General features: G+C 42.0%; 1 protein-coding gene across 1 annotated transcript in view; it reads left to right on the top strand.

The window, feature by feature from the left end:
- Positions 1 to 24,410, top strand: part of Atp10b (ATPase phospholipid transporting 10B (putative)) — a 239,411-nt gene that overhangs the window by 121,460 nt on the left and 93,541 nt on the right. Inside the window, exons 3-4 of the mRNA XM_013354123.2 lie at positions 8,242 to 8,538; positions 9,998 to 10,192. Of these exons, the coding sequence (XP_013209577.1) occupies positions 8,264 to 8,538; positions 9,998 to 10,192 (470 nt within the window). The 5' untranslated portion in view covers positions 8,242 to 8,263. The remainder of the gene's footprint in view (positions 1 to 8,241; positions 8,539 to 9,997; positions 10,193 to 24,410) is intronic.

Genomic DNA, 24,410 nt, shown 5'->3' with positions numbered 1-24,410 from the left:
GCCCGGTAGCCCAGTGATCCGCTGACAAAGGGATGAACGGAGCAAGGGGGGGCGGTATCCAGAAGAGCACAGGAAGCCTGGCGCAGGAGCTGAAGGTGCCTGGGCTCCCTTACAGGGGACCCTGAGGCCTGCCCGGTAGGCAGGCACTCACTGCTCTCTGAAATCAGTTTCTAAAATCTCATCTTCTTCCAATGCAGTCGGGATAAGGCCACAAGGCTGGGTCTGGCTATGGAAATTAAGACTATGAGCAAGGTGCTATAGTTAACTGCTGGGTCCCTGACCTGGCTATATTTAAAGCCACATGTTGAAATGATAAGGAAGCGGGAACTTGGATCCCTAAGTCACTGGATGGAGAATAAGCACCTCTACTTGAAAAGTCTTCGCAGGTTGTTCTAAGCCAATAAAATTTGCTTCTCCTACCTTGACTCATATGACAAGCAGCATGAGCAAAGAATGTTCAAGAAAGAGAAACAACCAGAAGTCTAGGCGCTCACAAACAGTAGCATCTGGAGGCAAAGAGCCAGAAGGAAAGAGGTAGGCAAAGGCAGCAAGTGGCAGCAGAGATGACAGTGGAATCAAAAACCTAGATCTTAAGCAATCATAGTTACCAAGCTATAAGAAGAAAACAGCCATGGGCTTACTTCCACATTAGAACAGTAATTCTGGAACTATATAAAGGCTGGTTACAAATGGAGTTAGAAAGGATGCAAGGGATAGTTTGAAGCCAATGGGTATGTAAAATATTTAGGAGGCAAATATGTATAGAACTTAAAAACAGAGTGATTATATGGCTGCTAAATCATCAAATATAGACCCTATAATAGAGATGGGGTTACTAGGTTTAAATGAACTTCAGAGACAATCTGAGTTTTGGGAACATTGATGATGCAATACCCAGAATGCAAGACAGAAGGCCGCATACTTTGGTCCAACTGATGTGAGTGTTGATAATCCCAGGTGGGAGGCCAACTTGCTGGGTAGCAGGGATATCATGAGTTCTAATGAACTTCAGAGGTGGGGTATAGTGCAATAGATTGGACTTCTTGTCTGTTTAAAAATGATTTTCTCTTGAAAAGCTATTGGCATAAATTTTTATCAAAAATAAAAATTATTAACTCAAAAACTAGTGATGGCTAAGCACAGCCTGCTGGTGATTTTGGAGTTTTGGAAGTCCCCCTTTATTATCTTCTCTAGGCTTGTATCCTTTGGTTAATTTCACCTAAGGACTCTACTCTTTCTTTTTCACTGTCCCTTCATCTTACCCCAAATGCCCTCTTCTCTCCAACCAAAGACAGCTCTGCCTTCTTCACTCTGCATTCGTTCTAACGTGCTATTCCCGCCTCTGTTAGACAGACTCCACATATGGCATCCTAATTATCTGACATGCTTTGTGATCTGCGGTTAAGGCACATTTGCAGCTAATGCTCTTCTCCCTGGGAAGATTTCTAATGCTGGGGAGATGGCTCTGTAGCTGAAGTGTTTGCCTTGCAAGCATGAGGACCTGAGTTCAGTTCCTGGAACCCCCATCAAAAATTAGACAGGCATTTTTAATACAAACTGTAATTCCAGAGTTGAGTGGCAGAGACAGGAGGATCCCTGGGCTCCACCAAAGGTTTCTACTTACCCAGGCATTATTAGGGATTATTAGGTCTTTGACTATTACATTCTCAAGAAATCATTATTGACCAGGTGGGTCTCAGAAGCATAAAACTACCTAGGGTGTCTTTCCAGTGCTGATTTCTGTCTTCTAGCATACACTTCTTAAAATTCAATCATTATTTCTGAGTATGAAGTAAATGATAAATAATAAATTAATGATGTGATATAGTCTAGGTTTAAAACACTTGAATATAAGTGTGTGAAGGGGGAACATTTTGGCTTCCAATAAACATAGCTTTTCCTAAAAGGAAACTAGAAAAAAAAATAAGAGGTTCCAGAGAACATTCATTCTGCCTTCCCCTGCTGACTTCTGTCTGTTCACCTGTAAAATAAACAAAGGCTACATAGGAAGAAAGTAATGTCAATCAAAATAAGTGAGAAAAAAAGCAAAATGAATAAGATTGCTTTCTTGCCAGTCCTCTGACCTACTTGAATGTTTACATAATGAAAAGAACCCAGGCTAGCTGAATTTTAATTTCAAGGCTAATGAAAACCTGCTGTTGCAGTTGCTTTGACCTTTCTGTGGGAGTGGAAATCTCCAGAAGGTGATAGGTGCTTCCTCTCTCTTGGGAGCAAGCTTCCATGTGAGAAGAGGCAAGGCTTCACCAGACATCATGATGTTTCTGAAGGTAGGTAGCTGGTCCTGTCATAGACCGATAGTTTTTAAGTTTTTATTTTAATGGATTTTGTTCCTCTTCTTGCCTATTTAAGACATAATAAACACATCAAACTACTTAATTTCTGTTATCACTGTGTTTATATATAGTCAACATTAACATTGAAGCCTCAAAATCAGTTGACTTAGATTATATCACATTTGGTTAAACAAATGGTATTTGGGCAAGCTGAAAAATGGAAAGATTATTCTAGAACAATTATAGTTTGGGGTAACTGATAAAAATCATTGATTTGAAGCTATACCTGCACATTTATTTCAGACTCTTTCATCTAAGGTGAATATTGTTTGCTAAGTAGGTGTTGAATAGTAAAGTTTGTTTGTTTTTATTTTCTTCTGAGATTTACACATTTAGCAATCAGGGCAGAGTGTTGTGAAAATTCGTGTTTCCTGATGTCCAACTTTCTTGTATTCTAATTCAAATAGCAAGGTAGTATACAATCTATTAAGAAACATAAGGTGTGTGTGTGTGTGTGTGTGTGTGTGTGTGTGTGTGTGTGTGTGAAGAGGTTGGGAGTGCGTGCATGGGCACACATGTACATAAACACACATATATATGGAAGCCAGTGGTCAGCCTAGAATGTTGTTCCTCAAGATAGCCATCCATCCTTTTACTATTTTGTTGTATTTTTTGTTGTTGTTGTTTTTGTTTCTTGTTTTTCGAGACAGGGTTTCTCTGTGGTTTTGGTTCCTGTCCTGGAACTAGCTCTTTTTATTTTTGAGACAGAGTTTCTCCCTGGAACCTGGGACTTGCTGCTTAGGTTAAGGCTGGGTGATCAGCAAGCCCTGAGGACCGTACTGTCTGTCTCCCTGCTGCTGAGACTGATTACAAGTGTGCCGCACATAGCTTTTTATGTAGGTCCTGGAAGTTGGACCCAGGTTCTCATGATCACACAGGAAACCATTCATAGACTGAGCTATCTCTCTGGCCCAAGAAATTGAGTTTAAATTAAATTTTATACCTCTTCTTTCCTCCTCATGATCCTGGACAGCTTCTACTTTTTAGTACATGCTTTAGAAAGTTGTAATATGAAAAAGAATGTCAATCCCTGGCCTTTCTTATTCCCCCTTTTCTTGGGTTACGTCCCATTCTTTCCAGTATGACTGTTGCTTCTCCGAATCCTTACCTGACCCAGACGCTTCTCTCTCACATCCCTCCCTAGCCGCCTTTCATTGACTCTCTGACCTCACATAAGCCCCATCTCCTAAGAAATAAAGTCACACCCTTGTTGAGTGTGATGTCACTGCTCAGCTTTCCTCTGCAAGCTCCTTTACCCTTGTGCTTGCTTCTATAAACATGTGCCTAAAATGTCTCCACCACTCTAAGGTAACGTCAGGAGAAGTCTGTACATGCGGACTTAATCATCCTCTTAGAACAAAGATCCAATGGGCATATGTTGAGTCCATGAATAACTAGTCGACTCCCTAATTGAGAGAATGGAATTTGCTAAAGCCGAAACAAAAGAAAATGAAAACGAAAGAAATTGAGACCAATAAGAAATGTGAGGAGTTAAGATCTGAGAAATGGGATTCCTACCTAATATAATGGTCCACCTCATCAGAATGCCCCCCCCCCTCCATTATCTAGAAGACATTCTGCATAGATCAAAATAACTCTGGTACTTCAAGGCAGGGTGACTTTGTGTGCAAACTGATAACTCTAATAAACTTGATCCTTGAGTTTACTGGTAATGGGAGGCACCATTTCCAGAGGTGGAGATGGTGACTTTACAGCAAGGAGGACCTTGGGCCGTCAGGAGTGCCCTTCCCTGCCATTCTGAGCAGTCATAAACCGCACCTCAGATAAAATGTGACACGGTCCTTGCTTCCTGTTCCACTGTCGGGAAGAAGAAAATGATTGAGAGGAACAACAGGCTGGGAGGTGACAGAGCTGCCTGCCAGCCCTCAGCCTCAGCCCCCAGCTCACCCTCACGCTTGCAGTCTGCCTCCTCCACCTCATCATTCTTCTCCCTAAAACTCTTCAGGACTCCCCCGTCCTGTTTCTCACAGCATAAAAACTTAACCAGCCTTCTGACCCAGCCTGGTCTTTACAGTCCCAGCCTCTGCCATTGTTGGTGGCCAAGCTTTGTGATCTCTGGAGAAAAGGCTGATAGATTTTTGCTTCTTGATCCAGCCATCTGCCTGCAGCACCATTCCCCCTAACATTTCTCTTTACGTGCTTGCTAGACAATGCTTTAAATAATGTTGCTTTCCAGGGACCTCCTCTGCTTCTGTAAATCTGTGTGTGCCCGTGCGTGCCTGTGTTCATAAGAAACACACTTTTATGAACCACTGAGATATGTTGCCTTTAAATAGTTTAGAATGAACTTTTTAATAATAAGAATATTGTTATGTAACTGATACACTTACTGAAAATAACAGAAGTAAGATGATTAACATTATTAAGTCACCACACTACTTAGTATGCATTTTGTTCTCAAATTTTATCCACTTTATAATAATAGTTATATGTTCTTAATTCATGGGAGCAATTATTGATTTCTTTTAGATTTGTTTTGTTTTTTTGTTGTTGATGAGACAGGGGCTTGCCATGTATCCCAGGCTGACTTGGAACTGTAAATTCTCCTCATGTCTCAGTCTCTTCAGTGCTACAATATTAGCCGCCATGCCCTGCTCCTTATGACTCCCACCCTCAGTCCAGAATGCCAGCCAGAATCATATTCTATTTAACTTCCTTTTCTTGCATGCAATTCTAAGCTTTTCTTTGATCTGTGACACGTGAAAAATATAGGTTGGTGATTTCGTGAACTAACCTCTAATTTGAGAGTTCTTTTAATAATGTTTCTAACTCATTAGTGATGTCATGTGCTCTTTATATCATATCAGAAAGGCACAAGATGTCAAGATTTCCCAATGTTATTATTCTTTAAAATTAAGAAGATATCCAATTCCTTATCAAACTTTCCTTCATTAATTTGCCATCCCTTTCATATTTACTCCCTACCACTGCTGCCACCAAACCGTACAACGCTGAGGTTTAAATCCAAGACCTTCATGTATACAAGGAAAATAACCTCCAAATGAATAACATCTCCAGCCCCCATCCGTTTACTTTTAAGGAAGATTACTATACTTTTTTCTTTACATAGTCTTAGGAATTGAATCTAGGGTCTTCCAGGTGCTAAGTAAGCCTCTACCACTGAGCTGCATTCTTCATTGAATTGAATCCCTGCTTTCAACTTCTGTTCTGTGGCTGACTCTCATTAGGTTGCCCAGGCTAGCCTCGAACCTACTCTCTAGCCCAGGTAGCCCTTGACATTGTTGTCCTCCTCCTTCATTCTCTTGAGTATCCAGGATGATGGCCTTGTACCACCAGGCCCAGCCTGTTGTTAGAAAGAAAATCAGAGTATAACTTTAATAAAGAGATGTTTAAAATTACCCCACAAAAAAATACCTGCATCACCTACATCAGTCCAATCTCTTCTTTTAAAAGGATCTTACCACCCAAAAGAGAAAGGTCCCTGGTGTGTACAGCATTAGCCAAGGCAAAATTTCTCATTTGCATTTTCAACTCTGCTCATAAATGATCTTTTCATTCCCTTGGCCTTTGCAATAAAAAGGTGCCCGTGAAATGAGTATATCTTCGTATAATGAGAAAAAAGACACACTATTCTTTCTGACTTACAAAATGTCATAATATTGCTTTTGGTCCCATTATGATGGGCATCTGTAATTGCATTTACTTTTTTATGCCTGCTTCAATGATTTATGTAGTCTCTGAAGAGCTCTCTGCAGCCCTGGGGTCTGTGGATTGAAAAATCGTTCAGATTGATTAAAGCATGAAGAGAATGACGATGAGGATCGGGTCATGCGAACATCAGGAAAGTAAAATATTACCATTTAAACTACAAATGGAACTTTTTTTTTCCATAAGTGATCAGATTTACAATGGAAGCCTGGGTTGTTCATTGTAAGATTAATAACAACTGACATTAACTCATGTATTTATTCAAAAGAAAATAATCTTATGAGCCCAGTAAGTGAAAACGACCATTATATACAGATTCTAACTTCACAAAGTACGTCTTTGAGAGATTTACTTCTAGGACTTCAAACAAAATTGGTCAAGAGGAACCATGAAAGTTTAGTTGTGCGTTCCTTTAAAGAGCCTGGCAGCTAGAAGATTCAGAGTACCGCACCATCCTCCACAATTGCTGCTTACCTTTGATCACGGTGACCAAAATTACCCAACAGAAAAAAACCTCAGCAATGAAGCCTCCTCTTTGCTCATGGTTTTGGGAAATCCAGTCCGTAGTTCCTTTGCTCCATGACCTATTGCCATGACCAAGGCAGCTTGAAGGAATCGTTTAATTTGACTCCAGTTCCAGAGCAGTAGAGTCTGTGATCATCATGGCAGTGAGCATGATGTAGGCCAGCAGGTATGACACATGCTGAAGCTGTGCCTGAGAGCTTACACCCCTCTCCACAAACAGGAAGGGGGGGAGATACGTTATGTAACCTACTAGGCTTCCATTGGAGTTGCTGTATAGTTGAGAATGACACTGAGATGCTGACCCTCCTGCCGCCATCTCCTGAGTGCTGAGATTACAGATGTGTGGCTCTACACCTGGCTTATGTGTGATAGAACCCAGAGGCTCGTGCTTGCTAGGCAGGCCCTCTGCCAATAGAGTCCCACCTGCAGTCCCGTTTATTCATCTGATGCCCTGCTCTGAAGTCTTACAAGGTTAAAACTTTTGTATCCAAAGCAATCCCAAAGACAAAAGAGCTCCTGAGGATGGAATGCATGTGACATGAGAACCGAAGGAGGGAGCTCTGAAGGGAAAAGAGCGTGGGCACAAAGAGCATGCAGGAGGGGGCCCAGTTGCAACAAAGCAAGGTGATGTATATGGATGAAAAAAATGTTATCATAAAGCCTATTATACAGTATGCTACTTTTCTTAAAAACTCAATTAAAAGTAAAATGTAAACGCCTCTCAATTTGTCCTAAAATATGTCAACACAGTTTTATGTGCTGCCCAATTTTTTCTTCTCAAATTTCTTCCTACGTGGGCAGGGTTAATAATATTGACTATTCTTCCAGAGGACCCATGTTCAACTCCTAGCACCTCTGTAGTGACTAACAACTGTCTGTAAATCCAGTTCCAGGAAATCCAGTGCCTTATTCTGGCCTCTACAGGCACTGGACATGTAAGTGGTACACAGACAGACATGCTGGCAAAACACTCATACACATAAATAATTTTAAACACTTAATTACATGAGAAAAGGATGGTAAGAATACCTTTCTTCAGTTTTTAAAAGCTAACTCATTTTGTAAAGGTTTATTTTACTTTAATGTGTGTGTGTGTGTGTGTGTGTGTGTACATGCATACCTAGTGCCCACAGAGCCCAAAGGAGGGTATCAGATCCCCTAGAACTGTATTTGCATGTAATTATGAGTCACCTGATATGAGTGTTGGAAATTGAACCCAGGTTCTCTGCCGGAGCAGCAAGTGCTCTTAACCATAGGCCACCGCTCTGGCCCATCTTCCTTCTTTTTATGTGGGGAAGTCAAAGATGAACAAGGTAAACGGAGAAATTTTACCATTAAGAATGAAAGAGGGCTCAAATGTAGCCCTTCAGCATCCCATCCTTGCAGACAAGCTTTGAGTTTTCTACAACTGCACCAACCAGGTGGTCCACACCTGCCACACCACCGCTATTACCTGCTTTCACAACCCTGATGCTTGTCTAATTGTAGATTGTTTTTCTTGTTGTTTAATACATCTGACCCCAAAACAGATGTATTGTAAGGACTGTTCCCATTTTTCTAGACAAATAAAGACATATTTCATAGACAAATAAAGAGATGCCATGCTGTGTTTTCTTCCTTACTATAGTGTGTCACTCACCTCTCCTGACCACACCTTCCTGTGTGTTTTTAGACCATTGTACCTGTTCCTGAAAATGACTCTTTCCTTCGATTTTTCTTGGCTACGATGGAAATGGCGAACCCCAAATGGCTTCCCCGAATCCCCTTCAGAAAGCACGCCTCTGCTTTCTCCGGAGATGAACCAGCAGAGCTACAACCCAACAGAGCAGCGGGTGGTATACCCCAACAATGGCATGTGTCACCAGGACTGGAAGAAGGTCTCCAGGAGGTACCCAGGCAACAGCATCTGTACAACCAAGTACACCCTACTCACCTTCCTGCCCCAGAATCTCTTTGAGCAGTTTCATAGGTATGCAACAAGGTCCTCCAACTGTAAACACTTTAGCCTAGTATTTGCAACTGAGACAAACTCAGGGAAGCTTTTCTCTAAGCAGCCTCCTGTAATATCCACATGCATATATGAAACAAGCTTCTCTCATTGACCTATCTTGCCATGTGTTGGGTGGTAAGCATACATGAGGGAAAAAGGAAATACTGGACTCACTGTACCAGCTAGTGAATGAGACACATATTAATTTTTAAATTATTAAATTGATTAAAAACTGTAACCAGAAGGAATACTTGCAAGAAGGGAAATATGATGCTGTTTTACAGTGAGAATTTGACCTACTTAATAATGTCAGCAAAGATTTCCTTGAGGAAGTAGCAATTCAGATATGACTGGTTAAAAAGATAGGTCCCTGGGTAGATAACTCATATGGGCACTGGGGGCTAAAGTGTTCACTGAGCCAAGTTTGAGGACGAGAGTTCAGATCCCCAGCACTCTCAAAGTGTGAGCCAAATTTGAGACTGTTTACCTATAGTCCCAGCTCCTGGGAGAGGGAGACTGGGAAGCCCCAGAGAAAAGCTGACTAGTTTAGATTAGTGAAATCAGTGAGCTCTTGTTTCAAGTAAGAGACCCTACCTCATTTTGTAAAGTATAGAGTGACTGGGGAAGACTTCAAATGTCAACATCTAGCATGCACACATGTATATGCTCTTGCATAAACAGGTGCGCCCATACATATGTGAACACATTGCATATAACACGTGCATTTTTAAAGGAATAAAAATAGAGAAATGGGTGAAAGGAACCAGGAGAATGTTTCTAATGGCATAGTCACATGAGCAAAGGCACTGCGGCAGAGGAAATGAGAGTGACTTAAAACTTTTGAATGTATAATCCATTTATTTCAAACAGTGAGCAAAAACATTATAAATCAAATATATGCTTAAATCACAAAATCTATTGAAGTTTATGACGTTCATCAACTGTCATGCTTCAGAACACTTTAGTGTGCACAAAACCAATTTTTATGTCACATAACCTTTATAAGAGTCCTTTAAAGTGGACAGTATGATATTATGCTATCTTTGCACAAGAGAGAACAAACATCGGCAGGTCCATGAATTAGTAAATCACAGAGACAAGGTAAAGGTGTGGCCACCAAGACTGATGGCCTGAGTTCAATCCCAGTGACCTGGAAGAAGAGAATCCACTCCTGCAAGTTGTCCTCTGAGCTCCATATGCACACTATGGCAACGGGTACATGCATGCTTGTGCACACACACACACACATACAGTGAGAGAAATAAGTATGTGTAATTTTTAGAAATACATAGAATTTGCCTTCAAAGCCTTTACTACATTGTTTGACTTGACACTGAAAGACGTATTTGTTTGGGTTAAAGCCACTAACTAGGAAGAGATTGGAAGAGTATGTTTTTCACCACCTGGGTCTCCACTCACAGCTTGCTTGTCTCTCCAGGTGGGCCAACCTCTACTTCCTGTTTCTGGTGATTCTGAACTGGATGCCCTCCATGGAAGTCTTCCACCGGGAAATCACCATGTTACCATTGGCCATTGTCCTGTTCATCATCATGGTCAAAGATGGCATAGAGGACTTCAAGAGATACTGCTTTGATAGAGAGATGAACAGCGCCAGCATTCAGATATACAAAAGGTAAGGGGGCTCTACCACTGTTCTTGCTCTTGTAAACAGGCTAAATAAACTCATCAGCATATTTAAGGGACTAATCTTTACTTGAGTATAGCTTTTAACTTTAGTTTGTATGTGCGTGTGTGTGTGTGTGTGTGTGTGTGCGTGTGTGTGTTTGCCACAACACGCAAATAAAGTCCAAAGGTCAACTTGTATGAGTTGGTTCTCCCTTCTAGTATATGGGGTCTGGGTGTTGAACTTAAGTCATCAGACTTGATGGCAAGCACCTTTGTCTACTAAACTAACCTCATATGTTCTTTTTAAAAAACAATAATATTTTTAAAGTACTACTTTTATTTTTGCTATTATAATTTCATCATTTCCCCCTTCCTTTATCTCCCTCCAAGCCTCTTTATATACCCCCTTGCTCTTTTTAAAATTCATTGCTTTTTCTCATTAATTATTGTTACATGTGTATAGGTGTGTGTGTATGTACATATTCCTAAAGGTGATCTGCTCAGTCTGTCTAGTGTTACTTTGGTATGTTTTCGGGTCTCACCATTTGGTATTAGAGAGTCAGTTGGAGAGCTCTTCCCTGGGAAGACCCTCACCCCCACTCTCAGCACTCCTTACTTGCCTGTAGTTCTTTGTACAGCACTGAGGCCTTGCAGGCTTTCTCCAGGGCATGTTAGCATTGTCTGTTGTTGTTCTTGTTCAGCTCAACTTTGAACAATCATGTTGGTGAAACTTTATGGGTGTAGCTTCTGACACACTAGGAGACTTCCCCGCAAACTCTCTGATCATGTGGCTCTTACAATCTTTTCACCCCCGTTCTCCCAGGTTCTCTGAGCCTTAGGTGAAGGGATGTTTTGTGGAGGTATCACACGGGACTGGGTATTCTGATTGGTTCTGGTTTTGCGTAGTGCTCTCCTGCTGTTAAAAAGAGAAGATTCCTCGGTGATGGATAAGGACTACACTTGGATGTGGATAAAAAGACAAATATTTAGAGTATAGTTAGGGGTTATGCTGCTTTAGTGAAGTGGCAGCTGTAGGATCTCTTCCAAGATCCATGACTTCACGAGCCTTGGGTAGTTGGCTACGTTTCCAGTGGTGGGCATGATTTCCATGTTCTTGATGGGACTTAGTCCAATGAGAGAGCTATTCGTTATTAGCAAGATATGCATGGCACTATTACATGGTAAGCGTTATTTGTGCCATACTGGTGATTCTTGTGGTTCATAGATATTACAGATAGGTAGACCTTTTGGTTGCTTCTTATTTAGGAGCTTGAATGGCACCTTCTGGTATCAAGAAACCTAGTCCTCAGGGAGGGCCTTGCAGGTCAGCTTCAGCTCAAGGATCTTGGGCCCTTTGTCTAAAGTGCATGATGTCTTCATCAATAGGGATTTACCTTCCACCTTTGGAAGTAACCTGTTATGTTCAGAATCTCTGACCGACAACTCAAAGGAGGACTTGCAATGACTCATGTTGGGGGTTTTGTTAAATGCATCTTCTTTGGCTCTTGGAGATAGCATTATCAACCCAAATAAGAAAATTTCATTTGAACTATATTAGTATATTTATACAGAAACTTATGTGTGTGGTAAGGGTTTTCTTATGTAGGTAGTGAAAAGTTCCTTAGGACTTTTTCAGACATTAAATTTTCTTAATTCAGTGATTCTCAGCTGGGTGTCATTTTGACACACACCTCCTCATGAATATGTGGTGAAAGGTTGGGATAGTTGGTAGGCAGGATACTACCAGCATCAAACAGATGGAGGCTAGGAGTATCAGGTTATGTCTTAAATACACAAGACAGGATACACACACATATATATACATACATACATACATACATATTTATATATGTATATATATATATATATATATATATATATATATATATATATTAGTCAAAAATAGCAGGGCTGATGTTGAAAAACCTTGATATAGCTCATGGAAACCTTCACAGATATTGCATTGTTAAGATTGGGCTAGATGTCCAAGGATTAGACTCTAAGATGATTAGATCATCACAGGAGATTAATTTCCTAAGAAGCTCTTTTGATGTTGTCAGGTGATGTTGCACAAATTTAAAAAAACAAAAACAAAAACAGCCAAGCTGTTTTTAAAGATGGAGAGTGCCATGGCTAAAAATCCATTTTGTTACTTAACCTGGTAGGTTTTAGGACCCAGAATTAGTGCACCTGTGTAGGAAAGGAAGCCACCTGTGGATGACTCCTACATTCCAACAGGTGGAGTCTCAGCCTGGCAGAAGGAAGTACCTTCTGGACACACACCCATTCCCGACCAGCTCCTTCCTGATCAGAGTTCTCCCACACTCATTTCAGCCCGGCTTGCTGTCTTCCTTTCTTTCAGTTTTTTAAACTGTTTTTTACTGATAGGTTTGAAACGAGAGACATATTATTTTCAGCACATTAGGCAAGCTGTAAAAGATGCTCAGTAAATTATGAGAGAAGAAGAAGTAGGGTTGAACAGAGATGAGGAAGGAAGGGAGGAAAAGGCGGAAAAAGAAAGAAGATAAGAAGAGGGTCGTGGTCTCCAACCTACCTTTCGAAGGATGGCCCTACAAAGAAAACCCCAACCGCCACTATCGCGGGAACCAAGTCAAGACCAGCAAGTACACAGTGTTGTCCTTCATACCCAAGAACCTTTTCGAGCAACTGCACCGCTTTGCCAATCTCTATTTTGTGGGCATCGTCATTCTGAATTTCATCCCCGTGGTCAATGCGTTCCAGCCAGCGGTGAGCATGATTCCGATCTGTGTCATTCTCGCTGTCACTGCCATCAAGGATGCCTGGGAAGACTTCCGGAGATACAAATCTGATAAAGTCGTCAATAACCGAGAGTCCCTGATCTATAGCAGGTAAAACTAAGAAGCTCTGGGCAAGTCTTGCTGGTGCAGCCTAACTTTCCCTGGCTGCACCCCCTGCTAGCACAGGGGATGATGGCAGGGGTTCTAATGATTTACCTCAGTGAACTGTTTAGTGCCCAGAGTAAGGATTATAGTACGAACCACAACCACAAGCAAAGGGGGCTAAGGAAGGCTTTTCGAGTTAGGAAGTTTTCATTTAATAATATTTTCTTTGAAGATGTTTCTAAAAATTCTCTTCCCTAATTAGTTGGGTGTTGCTGTGAGCATGTTTGGTTTGACTCGGAGGAGAAATGTGTCAGTGTTTCAGGGAGTGATGGAGCTTTGTCTTAGAAGGGACCCTGAGGACATAGCCTGCCTGAAGCACTGTCTCCAGTCCTAACCAGGTGGTGGCCTTAGGCAGGGAATGCAAATGCTCACAGAGACATGCTGTAATTCCTAAAACAAGAGCAATTCTTGCTGTGTTCATGAGACTGATACAAAATGGCCCTAGCGAGTGCTTAGTGTTAATATCAAACAAGTACATAGGAGCTACAATCCCTTTTAGAAAGCAAAGTTCCCATCTGCTGAGCTATTGACTGTCCCAGGCTCGGTTCTGATAGTCCCATAAAACTTAGCCTGCCTACCTTGGTCTGATCCGACCACACTGTTTATTGTTGCTTTGTCTATACAGATACATTGCAAAGTTTCGTTGGGCAGATGGCCAAACTGGGCTGTTAGGGACCTGCTTTTATTTGGTAAGGGGAAAAAAAAAAAAACAGAATTAAAAGCGGGTCTCTATGTGGTGACTACCCGTGCGTCTGTCTACAAAAGAGCTAGGGGAGTTGAGCTCAGGCTTCAGGAAAGAAAATAACAGGATACTTGTTGAATGAGCTAGCAGTGAGCCTTGAATGCTTGCAATGCTTAGACATGTAAGGCTTAGTTTCTTATTAAACAGGGAAAGTCATTCTATCAGTCTCTCTGTCACTGTCTCTCCCTCCCTTTCTCCCTCTCTCCCTCTTTCCTTCTCTCTCTCTTCCTCTTCCTTTCTCTCTCCCTTTCCCCTCTCTTCTTCTTTCATCCCTTTCTTTCTCTCTCTCTTCCTCTCTCTCCCCTTTCTCCACCTCTCACCCTTTCTCCCCCTCTCTCCCTCCCTTTCTCCTCCTCATCTCCCTCTCTCTTTCCTCAGATCACTCTGGGGCTGTCTTACTCCATGTTTGTTTGTTTGTTTGTTTGTTTGTTTTAGAGTGGAGTTGGATATCTATTTAATGATTATGGAAGGGAAGGAAAAAGGGAAGAAGGGAAAAGAGGCTCCCTCTCAGAGAGAGGGGACAAAGAGCCTCCATGTTTTTTAACAGCATCTGCAGAGGTTTTTCTGTTGCCCTGGTCCCTGGCAGAAGTGAAAGGGAATTACTTTGAAGCTACTGGAACTGGGTTATGGAAGGCTTAGGAGTGAAGTTCTCCACTAGGGGAAGCCTACAGGGAAACTGTGACATACAAAGAACCCCCAAGTGGAACACCATGCTCCCCACTCAGGAACACTGAGTTTTTGCCCATCGTTGCTGGCAGGGCCACAGTTATATGTCTAGAAAAGGTGATCTGAGGGATTTTTTTTTCCCTTTCCCAACTAGATCTAATTGCCATGACTGTTGTGAGCACAGTAGTCAGCTATAGTTGAGATGTAGACAGGCTCTCAAAATGAGAGGAAGGAATAGCTGCTTGGGTGGAAAGCCTTTCCTTACAGGGAAAGCATCCGTTTGCAATGACCTCAACCCACCCATCTAGCATTTTGTCACCACCTTTCTTCTTTGTTGTTCCAGCACGGTGGAACAAAGGCAAGCAGGAAGCTGGTCCCCTACAGAGGAATGGGAGTCCTGTTCTTCCTGCTCTGCCAGAATATCCCAGAGTAATGAGCCTCTTCTTGGCACTAATGCCAATGTTAATCAGAGGGCATACTCACCTGTGCCGAGAGCCAGAACGACCCTATTGTTCTGCTCTCAAAATAACCTGGGGAAAACAAGGTAATAGCCAACCAGAATAGGTAAGAGAATGGTTATCTATTAAATATATCTAATAGCTAAGGTATGATTGCACATAATCTGCACATAAAATGCACATATATGATTGCCTGTAATCTCAGCCCTGGCGAGGCTAAGGCAGGAGAATCAGGAGTTCAAGGGCACCTTGCCTACATAGTTCAGGGCTAACCTGAGCTACACGAGAACGTGTTTCAAAGTTTAAAAAACAAGGAGAAGAAGAAGAAAAGAATTTAGAAAAGGTATTTGGTTGACCACTCACTGGCAGGCAGAACAAAAGGAGGATTCAGTGTTTCTGAAGGGGTGTTCTTAAGATATCCTGCCCCAAAATAGCTGCGGGTCCTCACAGCCCATGGCTCGTGGTTGACAAAGCAAAGGTACACAGAAAAAAATAAAAAAATAAAAAATTAATTAATTAATTAATTTTAAAAAAACCCTGTGCACTTTGAATTAATTAATTAAACTTCAGGTTTCTCATAAGCACTTTTAGTACCTAAGTGTGGAAACGTTTACTCTTGTCAATGACAGCAAGATAACAGACTATGGGGCCCAGACAGGCAATCGTGTTGGGATGGAACAGGGATGGTGGGCCCTCCAAGGGTCAAGCCCCAGAGGGTTCATCTCGCCGCAGATCTGACTGTGCAGATAATAACATGCTTTCTTCCAAGTAGAAATACAGCCCAGTGCTGAATGGACCAAATTACCTTAGTTCCTTAGGAAAACTAAAGTTATTACATCTTTGTTATTTCAAATTCGGTTATCTTTTTACAATTTCATGCATATGTATAAAATATATTATGTTACTTTGACTACATATAATTATATATATACATATTACTTTAATTATATTCCCCCATCATCCTTTCTTATTCCCCTCCTCCTCCTATTGACTGCCTTCTTCCCAACCACCCCCACTTCTAGTTTTATGCCTTTTTTTGTTGTTGTTGTGGGAGAGGGGACATCCCGCTGCATTTAATTAGAATTGCATATGCAAACATGGGTGGGGCTTATTTATTTGAGAAAGGGTAACACACTGGAGGCTACAATCTTGGCTATCAAATCCCCATTTCTCCAACAATCTTTAGCTACCCATTTCACCTTCGCAAGGGTTGCTAATGACATAATTGATGCAAATTCTTCAGATTTAGTTTGTTTGACCTGTTTCTGCTCTGCCTGGGAACATCTAATTTTCATACTTTGCTTTATAATATCTAAAACATCAGAAGTCTTTGCAAAAGAATAATTGTATTCTTCCAAGATCTCCCCTCAATGAAGGGTTGTCTTTGGACAGAAGGGTCTATGGCCATGAGAAGACAGCAGGCTTGTCGTCTAGGCTCAGGTCTTCAGCCAACTATGAGTAGGCTGAGGAAGCCACGTACATTTCTCCATTCCCATTTCTGCTTTCACAAGCTTAGTAGATCCTGTAAGGTATACTATTGGGAAAAACAAACAAACAAACAGAGCCTACAGCCAAGTGATTCAGGATATAGTGCCTACATGCTGTTGCTCTTGGGTCTAATAACACTTGGTAACATAATTAATGAGTCAGGCACAACCCTCGGCAAGCATCATGTCTAGTGCCATGTTGGCTCAGTTGTTTTCTCCTGCCAGGCAGAAACCTCAAACACAGAGATTTACACACTAAGGTATTATGGTGTCTTAAACTGCTACAGGTGACTTGCGGTGAGCGAGTACCTAGTACTCAGTCAGCTTCTAGATTTTTTCTTGTCTTTGTGATCTGAACCCTCAGACAGTTAGTTGTGCCCCATGATAAGGAAAGCTGCAGCAGGGCCTGTACTCAGAAGTACATCTAATATCCCACATAGGTATAAAGAAAGGTATTTCCGCTGGCCTTCATAGGTCAAAAGAAGTAACTTACTCCTAACCACCTCACATCTCGGTGGCTCCCATTGGATCACATGCCCACCTTGACCTAATCCCTGGCGGCAGGAATTAGGATGATGAAAACCAATTATGCCTAAGGTAAGGTCCTATTCCACAGAACCCAGCCACGTTTTCTGAGAAAAAATAAACCCAAATCAAATAACTTCGAAGAAAGAGAAACGGACATTGCAGAGACCACCTCCATGTCCTCATCTCTGTCACTTAAAAGTCCATTTCTTGGTCCGTTGCTTTCCACCTGTTAGTGGGAACATGCCAACCTTGGGACACCCTGCCATAGACGGCCCTGAAGTTTGTCTTACTCTAAAGCATACAAGTTCTGTGAAAAACCGTGGCAGGAGAAGCCAGAAATGCGGCCTGTGTGTTAATGATTATCTGAACACATGGAGACTAAGGGGCCTGTCCTGTTGCCAGAGATCAAAGACACAGGATAAGAGAGCAGACAAAGAACTCAAGAGTTGAGAAAGTGACAGTGTTTTCTGAGGGACACCCAGAAGTATGTGTCTGACTCTTCCCTCCAATTTCTCTCATCTGTGAAACTGGCACCTTTTTATTCCTTTCTCTTTTTTGCAATTAAGCACAAAGGCCCGTAGAATTCTGCTCGCTATCTAATCCCATGCATCATCCAGTCTAGACTCGTTTCTACTGTGAGGAAATGGCTTTGGCGAACAGTGGAAGCCTTGTTAACAGAATTACAATCCTGTTAGAGCATTTTCTTTTAATATAGCAAGGGTGCTTATGGTCGAGAGGTGACCCATTAATCAGATTTATGGAATGACTTGGAGGGGAGATTAGCTTCGGAATTGTGTTAGCTTAGCTTCTCCCAGGGCTCTGTTTAATGAATCCAGAAACCATACCCAGCAAGAGGCTTGTATTTTTTCCAGCTAGCTTAGGGAAATTGTATTGGTATTCAGAAAACACGCGGCACAGGAGAAGGAATGAGGAATGTGAGCCGAGGGAATTGGAGTGGGATTCGTCCCCAGATTGAAATAAAACAAAGTCCACCCTAAGTTACAACAGTCAGTCACCAGGTTATTCACCTGTTTGGCCAAATGCATGCGTGCGTGCGTAAGTGCACATGCACATGCATGTGTATTGTGCCTGCGTGCATGTGTGTGTGCATGTGTGTAGCCTATGTCTGAGTATGCACATGCGTGCATATGTGTATGGAAGCCAGAGGTTGACAGCAGGTGTCTTCCTCTATTGCTCTTCAATATTTTTTTAGACAGGGATTCTCACTGGAACCCAGCATTTAACTGACTTGACAGGCTGTCCGTCCATCTCTGGGAATATGCTTATAGCTGCCCACCCCGTGCATGAGTTTCGAGCATGTACACCCACACTTGGCTTTCTACATTGATGTTGAGAATCTAAACGTGGGTACTACTGCTTGTATGGCAGATATTTCCAAACTCAGCCACTTCTCCAGCTCCTGTTCAGCATATATTGATTGATGCATGGATACCATCATGGCAGCATGTCTTCAAAGGACTCTTCATCCAGGGTACGTGAGATGATTACAAACAGTTATAACGCCCCATGTACTTTGGTGCCCTGTAAACAAGGGGGCAGAAGACATGGTACTATAAAGAATGTAGGGATTCATGTACCTGCATGAAGTATCACGACCAATGGAAGCCTTTCTCAGAGAGGTGACCCTTCAGGGGACATGCTGAGAAATGCTCGGCCAGGCCAAGGGAGGACCATTCATTTCAGAGGCTGGTCATATGTCAACTGAAGGTTATGTGTTTTAGTTTTCAAAAGATCAGGAAGTACCAGGAAATGCCTAAAAACTGAGAAGAAAGGAGAGAATACTGAACTTGTTTTCCTTACTCTTGTGTGTGTGTGTGTACATGTTCAATACATAGGCATGTTAGTGAGAACATGTGCTCATGCAGGTTTATATGTGTACACTTGCTTTTCATCGGTCAAGGTTGGGTGTATTCCTTGATTGTCCCGCCCCCTTATTTTTTGAGCCAGTGTCTCTCGCTCAATATGGAGCTCACCAATCGGTTAGGCTGGCTGAACAATGAGCTCCCATGATCGGCTCTGCTGATGACAGATTACCTGAACTGAGGTCCTCAGGCTTGTATAGGAAGTGTTTTACAGGCTGAGCTTTCATTTTATAAATGGACTATCCCCTCAGTTTGACTTTTTAGTGAGACATGAAGAATCTTCCTTCTGGGAATCAGGTGACTGCTTCAATGACAAGATAATTCCGTGTGTGGAAGAGGGAGGCCAGCCACTGGTGCTAGCAGCCTGATTAGGTCTTCTGCCTGGCTTTGATGGCTGTCTGTCCTGCCTGCATCTACAGCGGACAGCCTAGTTGACACTGATTGTTTTGCTAATTATCTAATGATGTAAATAGATCCATTTCAGTAATCATGCCCAACTGGTCTCCCCTTTAAATGATGACCATAATTCTGCCTAAAATCTATTCCATGAGGAAAATTCCATGGGCAGATGACATGCAAGAGGGTTTGGAAATAGCATTGCTATGGAGACCAACTGTAGAACACATGACCACAGGATGGATAGGAGAAGAAGAAAAACAGTCTTACAAAGACCTGACTGATGCATCCATCAAATTCTCCACATCAAATCTGCACTTGGTCAGAACTGCCCACCCTGACTATGTAGTTACTGTATCACATGAGCCCTTGTTTCAATGTCTGAACATCTCCACACTGAGTATCAGGTTTGGGGAAGACCACACGTGTTCTCTAGCCCAGGCCCTAAGATACTTGGTCTAGCATGCCTTGTAATATGGCCTGAGCATGGGAACGTCAGGTGGGTGAAGCTCCTCAAAGGTAATGCTGTGGTCCACATTTTGCCATCATTCTCCTGAGTGGTTATTCTTTAGAAAAACTAAAAGGAGAAACTGGGGTTAACAGAACAGAATTCAGGCTTTTTTCAGAGCTATCCTAACATCAAGATACCATCATAAACCTCCCTTCAGCCATAAACAGCTTCCTGGGGTTGCTTCTGTACTAAGTAAGCTAGCACAAATTAGCATGTACTGCTAAATGCTTGGTCTTGTGTCTGGCATTCAGCAGTACTTCCATAATATTAGCTAAAATACTGCTGAGGAGACCTCTAGAACCTTCCCAGTAGGGATCACCATGAACTTGACCTAAGAAAAGTGCAAAAGAAAGGCAAATGACTGGAGATGGAAAACACATGAGAGAAAAGGGAAAAAAATGGTCTGTGGAACTTGCTTCAAGCTACAACATACAGAAAAACATGCGTCAGGAGAGAATCTTAACAATGCAGACAGTGGAGAGGCATTCAGGGTCATCTGAAGTGTGACTACGAAAATTCCCACAGCCTAGAGGTCACAGACCAACAGAACATGGTGTTCATGGCCAGGTATTTATTTCACGTTTGGCAAACCCAGTGCCCATCTTACAAGTGTCTCCCATCTGCACACTTGTCCTTTTGCCTTGCCATGTGTTCACAGAAGACTATAAACATAAACCACTTGGGCCAATTTAGCTTGTCATTTCAGAAGAGACCACGTTAGGCCCTAAAGGACAGGGGAGTCATAAAACAAGAGTTCTGGGGTCCCTGAAGCTCTGCACTCTTCTCATCAGAAATGATTTGTGTATCAGCAAGGAAGGATCATAGCCTCTGCCTTGTCGTTACTGAGCTCAGGACTCCAGAAGGTGACACTCGTGTTCTCATTTAGCCTTAGGCTTCTGTCCCTTTCAGCTTCATCGACCATGTGCCTCATTCCCAAACAAAGCATCCATTCCCTGTTAAGCTATGGTGGTCCTCACTGCAACTCGCAAGTCCTGTTAGACATGCCTATGTGATTTTACCTGAATTAGGTAACCCCTCCGAGGCCCTATTTTTCTCATCTAAAAAGAGAGGGAAAATGGTAATAATAAAAGTTGTCTCCTAATTAGGCAGATAAATGGTCACATGTGTCTGGTGCTATGATCTTTATGGGCACTCCATACATGGCAGCTAATACTATGAGATCAGAGTTTTTTCCCCAAGGGTCAAAGCATACTTCTTTACTTTATTATTCTTTCTGTGGCTTGTTATACTCTATTCTTTTGTAGTTCTGTTCTTCTACATTGATGTTTCCCTTCTTCTGTGTCGTTATTTTTTTCTATGACAGTGTATATATGTATATACCCCTGTAAAATCTTTCAAGAAATATAAAAATCACAATATGGTTGAATTCTATTTTTTAAGAGAATGATTACAATAAATACAAGTAAAAATGCTTCCCATTTCATTACATGATTAAACACTGTACATATTACAGGGGAAAACAAATTATTCCTACAAACCCATAGCTAAACATTTCTTTTTTACTGCTTTTATTGAGCTATATATTTTTTCCACTCCCCTCACTTCCTCCCCCCTCCCTTGCTATCCTCCCATGATCCCCACGCTCCTAATTTACTCAGGAGATCTCATCTTTTTCTACTTCCCATGTAGTTTAGATCCATGTATGTCCCTCTTAGGGTCCTCATTGTTGTCTAGTTTCTCTGGGATTGTGAATTGTGGGCTGGTTTTTCTTTGCTTTATGTCTGAAAGCCATATGTATGAGTGAGTACATATGATATTTGTCTTTCTGGGTCACTCAATATGATGTTTTTTAGATCCATCCATTTGCCTGTAAATTTCAAAATGTCATTATTTTTTCCACTGTGTAGTACTCCATTGTGCAAATGCACCACATCTTCTTTATCTATTCTTCGGTCAAGGGACATTTAGGTTGCTTCCAGGTTCTGGCTGTGACAAATAATGCTGCTGTGAACATAGTTGAGTGGTATGATTGGGCATCTTTTGGATATATACCCAAAAGTGGAATTGCTGGGTCTTGAGTTAGGTTGTTTCTTAATTTTCTGAGAAATCGCCATACTGATTTCTAAAGTGGCTGTACCAGTTTGCATTCCCACAAGCAATGCAGGAGTGTTCCCTTTATCTCATATCCTCTCCATCATAAGCTGTCATCAGTGTTTTTGATCTTGGCCATTCTTACAGGTGTAAGATGGAATCTCAGAGTTGTTTTGATTGCATTTATCTGATGGTTAAGAATGTTGAGTATTTCCCTAAGTGTCTTTCAGCCATTTTTGATTCATTTGTTGAGAGTTCTCTGTTTAGGTCCATACCACATTTTTTTATTGAACTATTTGTTCTTTTGGTGACCAATTTCTTGAATTCTTTGTATATTTTGTCTTATGTGGGGTTAGTAAAGATTTTTTTCCTGTTCTATAGGCTACTGTTTTGTCTTGTTGACCATGTCTTTTGCTTTACAGAAGCTTCTCAGTTTCAGGAGGTCCCATTTACTAATTATTTCTCTCAGTGTCTGTGCTACTGGGGTTATATTTAGGCAGTGGTCTCATGTGCCAAAGCATTCAAGGCTATTTCCCACTTTCTCTTCTATGAGGTTCAGTGTGGTCTGTTTTATGTTGATGTCTTTTATCTATTTGGACATGAGTTTTGTGCATCGTGATAGATATGGATATACTGTGTGCTTTCTGACACCCCCAGGCTGGTTATTCACAACCCAGTAACCATGGCCTTGCAGGAAAAAAGGCTCAAGTGACTCCCTGTCCTGTGAGGCGTGGTGTGCCTGTGGGCATCACCTCTTAATGCTAGTCTAAGTTATTCTTTCTGAATGCGGCAGCTACATAGTCGGTGAGGTTAGAGATGGGTACCATCACCAAGCCTGGAGTTTTAACACCTACTATATCCATATCTATTTTCATTCTTCTACATGTTGATATCCAGTTATGCCAGAACCATTTGTTGAATATGCTTTCTTTTTTCCATTTTATATTTTTTTTACTTCTTTGTCAAAAATCAGGTGTTTGTAGGTATGTGGATTGATATTTGGTCCTTCAATTCAGTTTCATTGGTTTTCCTGTCTGTTTTTATGCCAATACCAGGCTGTTTTCTGCACTGTAGCTCTGTAGTAGAGTTTTAAGTTTGGGATTGTGATGCCTCCAGAAGTTCCTTTATTGTGCAGGATTGCTTTGGCTAATCTAGGCTTTTTGCCTTCCCATATGAAGTTGAGTATTGTTCTTTTAAGGACTGTGAAGAATTTTGCTGGGATTTTGAGATCATATTTTTATTAGAAGTCCTCAGTGAGGAGTCTGTCATGACTAATTGTCAAAATGACTTCAAAAAGCTTCTCCTTTATGAACTTTTCAAGATGAATCTATGGAACATCATATTGAATAAACACTTAACTCACCCAATTCTAGGCAAATAAATGTAGACTTTCCCCTCTCTCAGCAAGGTCATCACATAGAGAAAATAAAAGGGGCATAAAACAATAAGGCAACAGGAGCTTGGTGTGCAAGCAAGCATGCCAATAAGCCATGGAGCACTGATGTTCATAGCCTGGGGGTATAAAGAGGGAGGTAGGATTTGGATCTGCTGAGGATAAAGTTCATGCACAGTGAGCTGTGTGCTCTCTGACAGCCCCAGGCTGGTTATTCATAACCCAGTGACCATGGCCTTGCAGGAAGAAAGGCTCCTGTGACTCCCTGTCCTGTGAGGCGTGGTGTGCCTGTGGCCATCACCTCTTAATGCTAGTCTAAGTTATTCTTTCTGAATGTGGCAGCTACATAGTCAGTGAGGTTAGAGATGGGTACCATCACCAAGCCTGGAGTTTTAAAACCTACTGTATACATAGGACCCTGGTATGACCACACTTCCAGAGCCTGTGGATGAGAACAGGGTGATGCTAACACAAATGCTCCACTGTTGGTGATTCTCAGCCCCCACCTGTTGATTTAGAATTTGGGTCCCTTTATGCCAATCCCCAGTGGCCCTGGTTGGATCTAGGCATCTCTAGTGTGGTGAATGTCATTTATGTCCTACACTGTCCCTGGACCTGGAATTGTCAGACATGGATGTTAGGAACCAAACCTCGGTTCCCTGGAAGAACAGTATGAAGTCAATCGTTGAGCCATGTCTCCAAACCCCAAACACATTCTTTTTTATTTTAAATTTTATATTCATTTTACATACCAATAACAGTTTCCCCTCCCTTCCCTCTGCCCTCTTCCCACCTCTCCTGCCCCCAATCTATCCACTTCTCAGAAAGGGTAAGGCCTTCCATGGGGAGTCAACAAAGCCTGGCACTTGAAGCTGAGGAAGGACCAAGCCCTTCCTGCTTGCATCAAGGCTGAGCAAGGCATCCCTCCATAGGGAATGGGCTCCAAAAAGCCAGCTTATGCACTAGGGATAGTTCCTAGTACCACTGCCAGGGCCACCTCAAACAGACAAGCTACACAACTGCCGCTCATAGGCAGAAGGCCTAGTTTGGCTCTTGTAGGCACCCCAGGTTTCGGTCTGGAGTTCATGGGTTCTCAAGAGTTCAGGTCAGCTGTCTCTGTGGGTTTCCCTGTCATGATCTTGACCTACACACACACACACACACACACACACACACACACACACA

The sequence above is a fragment of the Microtus ochrogaster genome, unplaced genomic scaffold, assembly GCF_000317375.1.
Source record: "Microtus ochrogaster isolate Prairie Vole_2 unplaced genomic scaffold, MicOch1.0 UNK30, whole genome shotgun sequence".
NCBI lineage: Eukaryota > Metazoa > Chordata > Mammalia > Rodentia > Cricetidae > Microtus > Microtus ochrogaster.
This window is presented reverse-complemented; position numbering and strand designations above follow the sequence as displayed.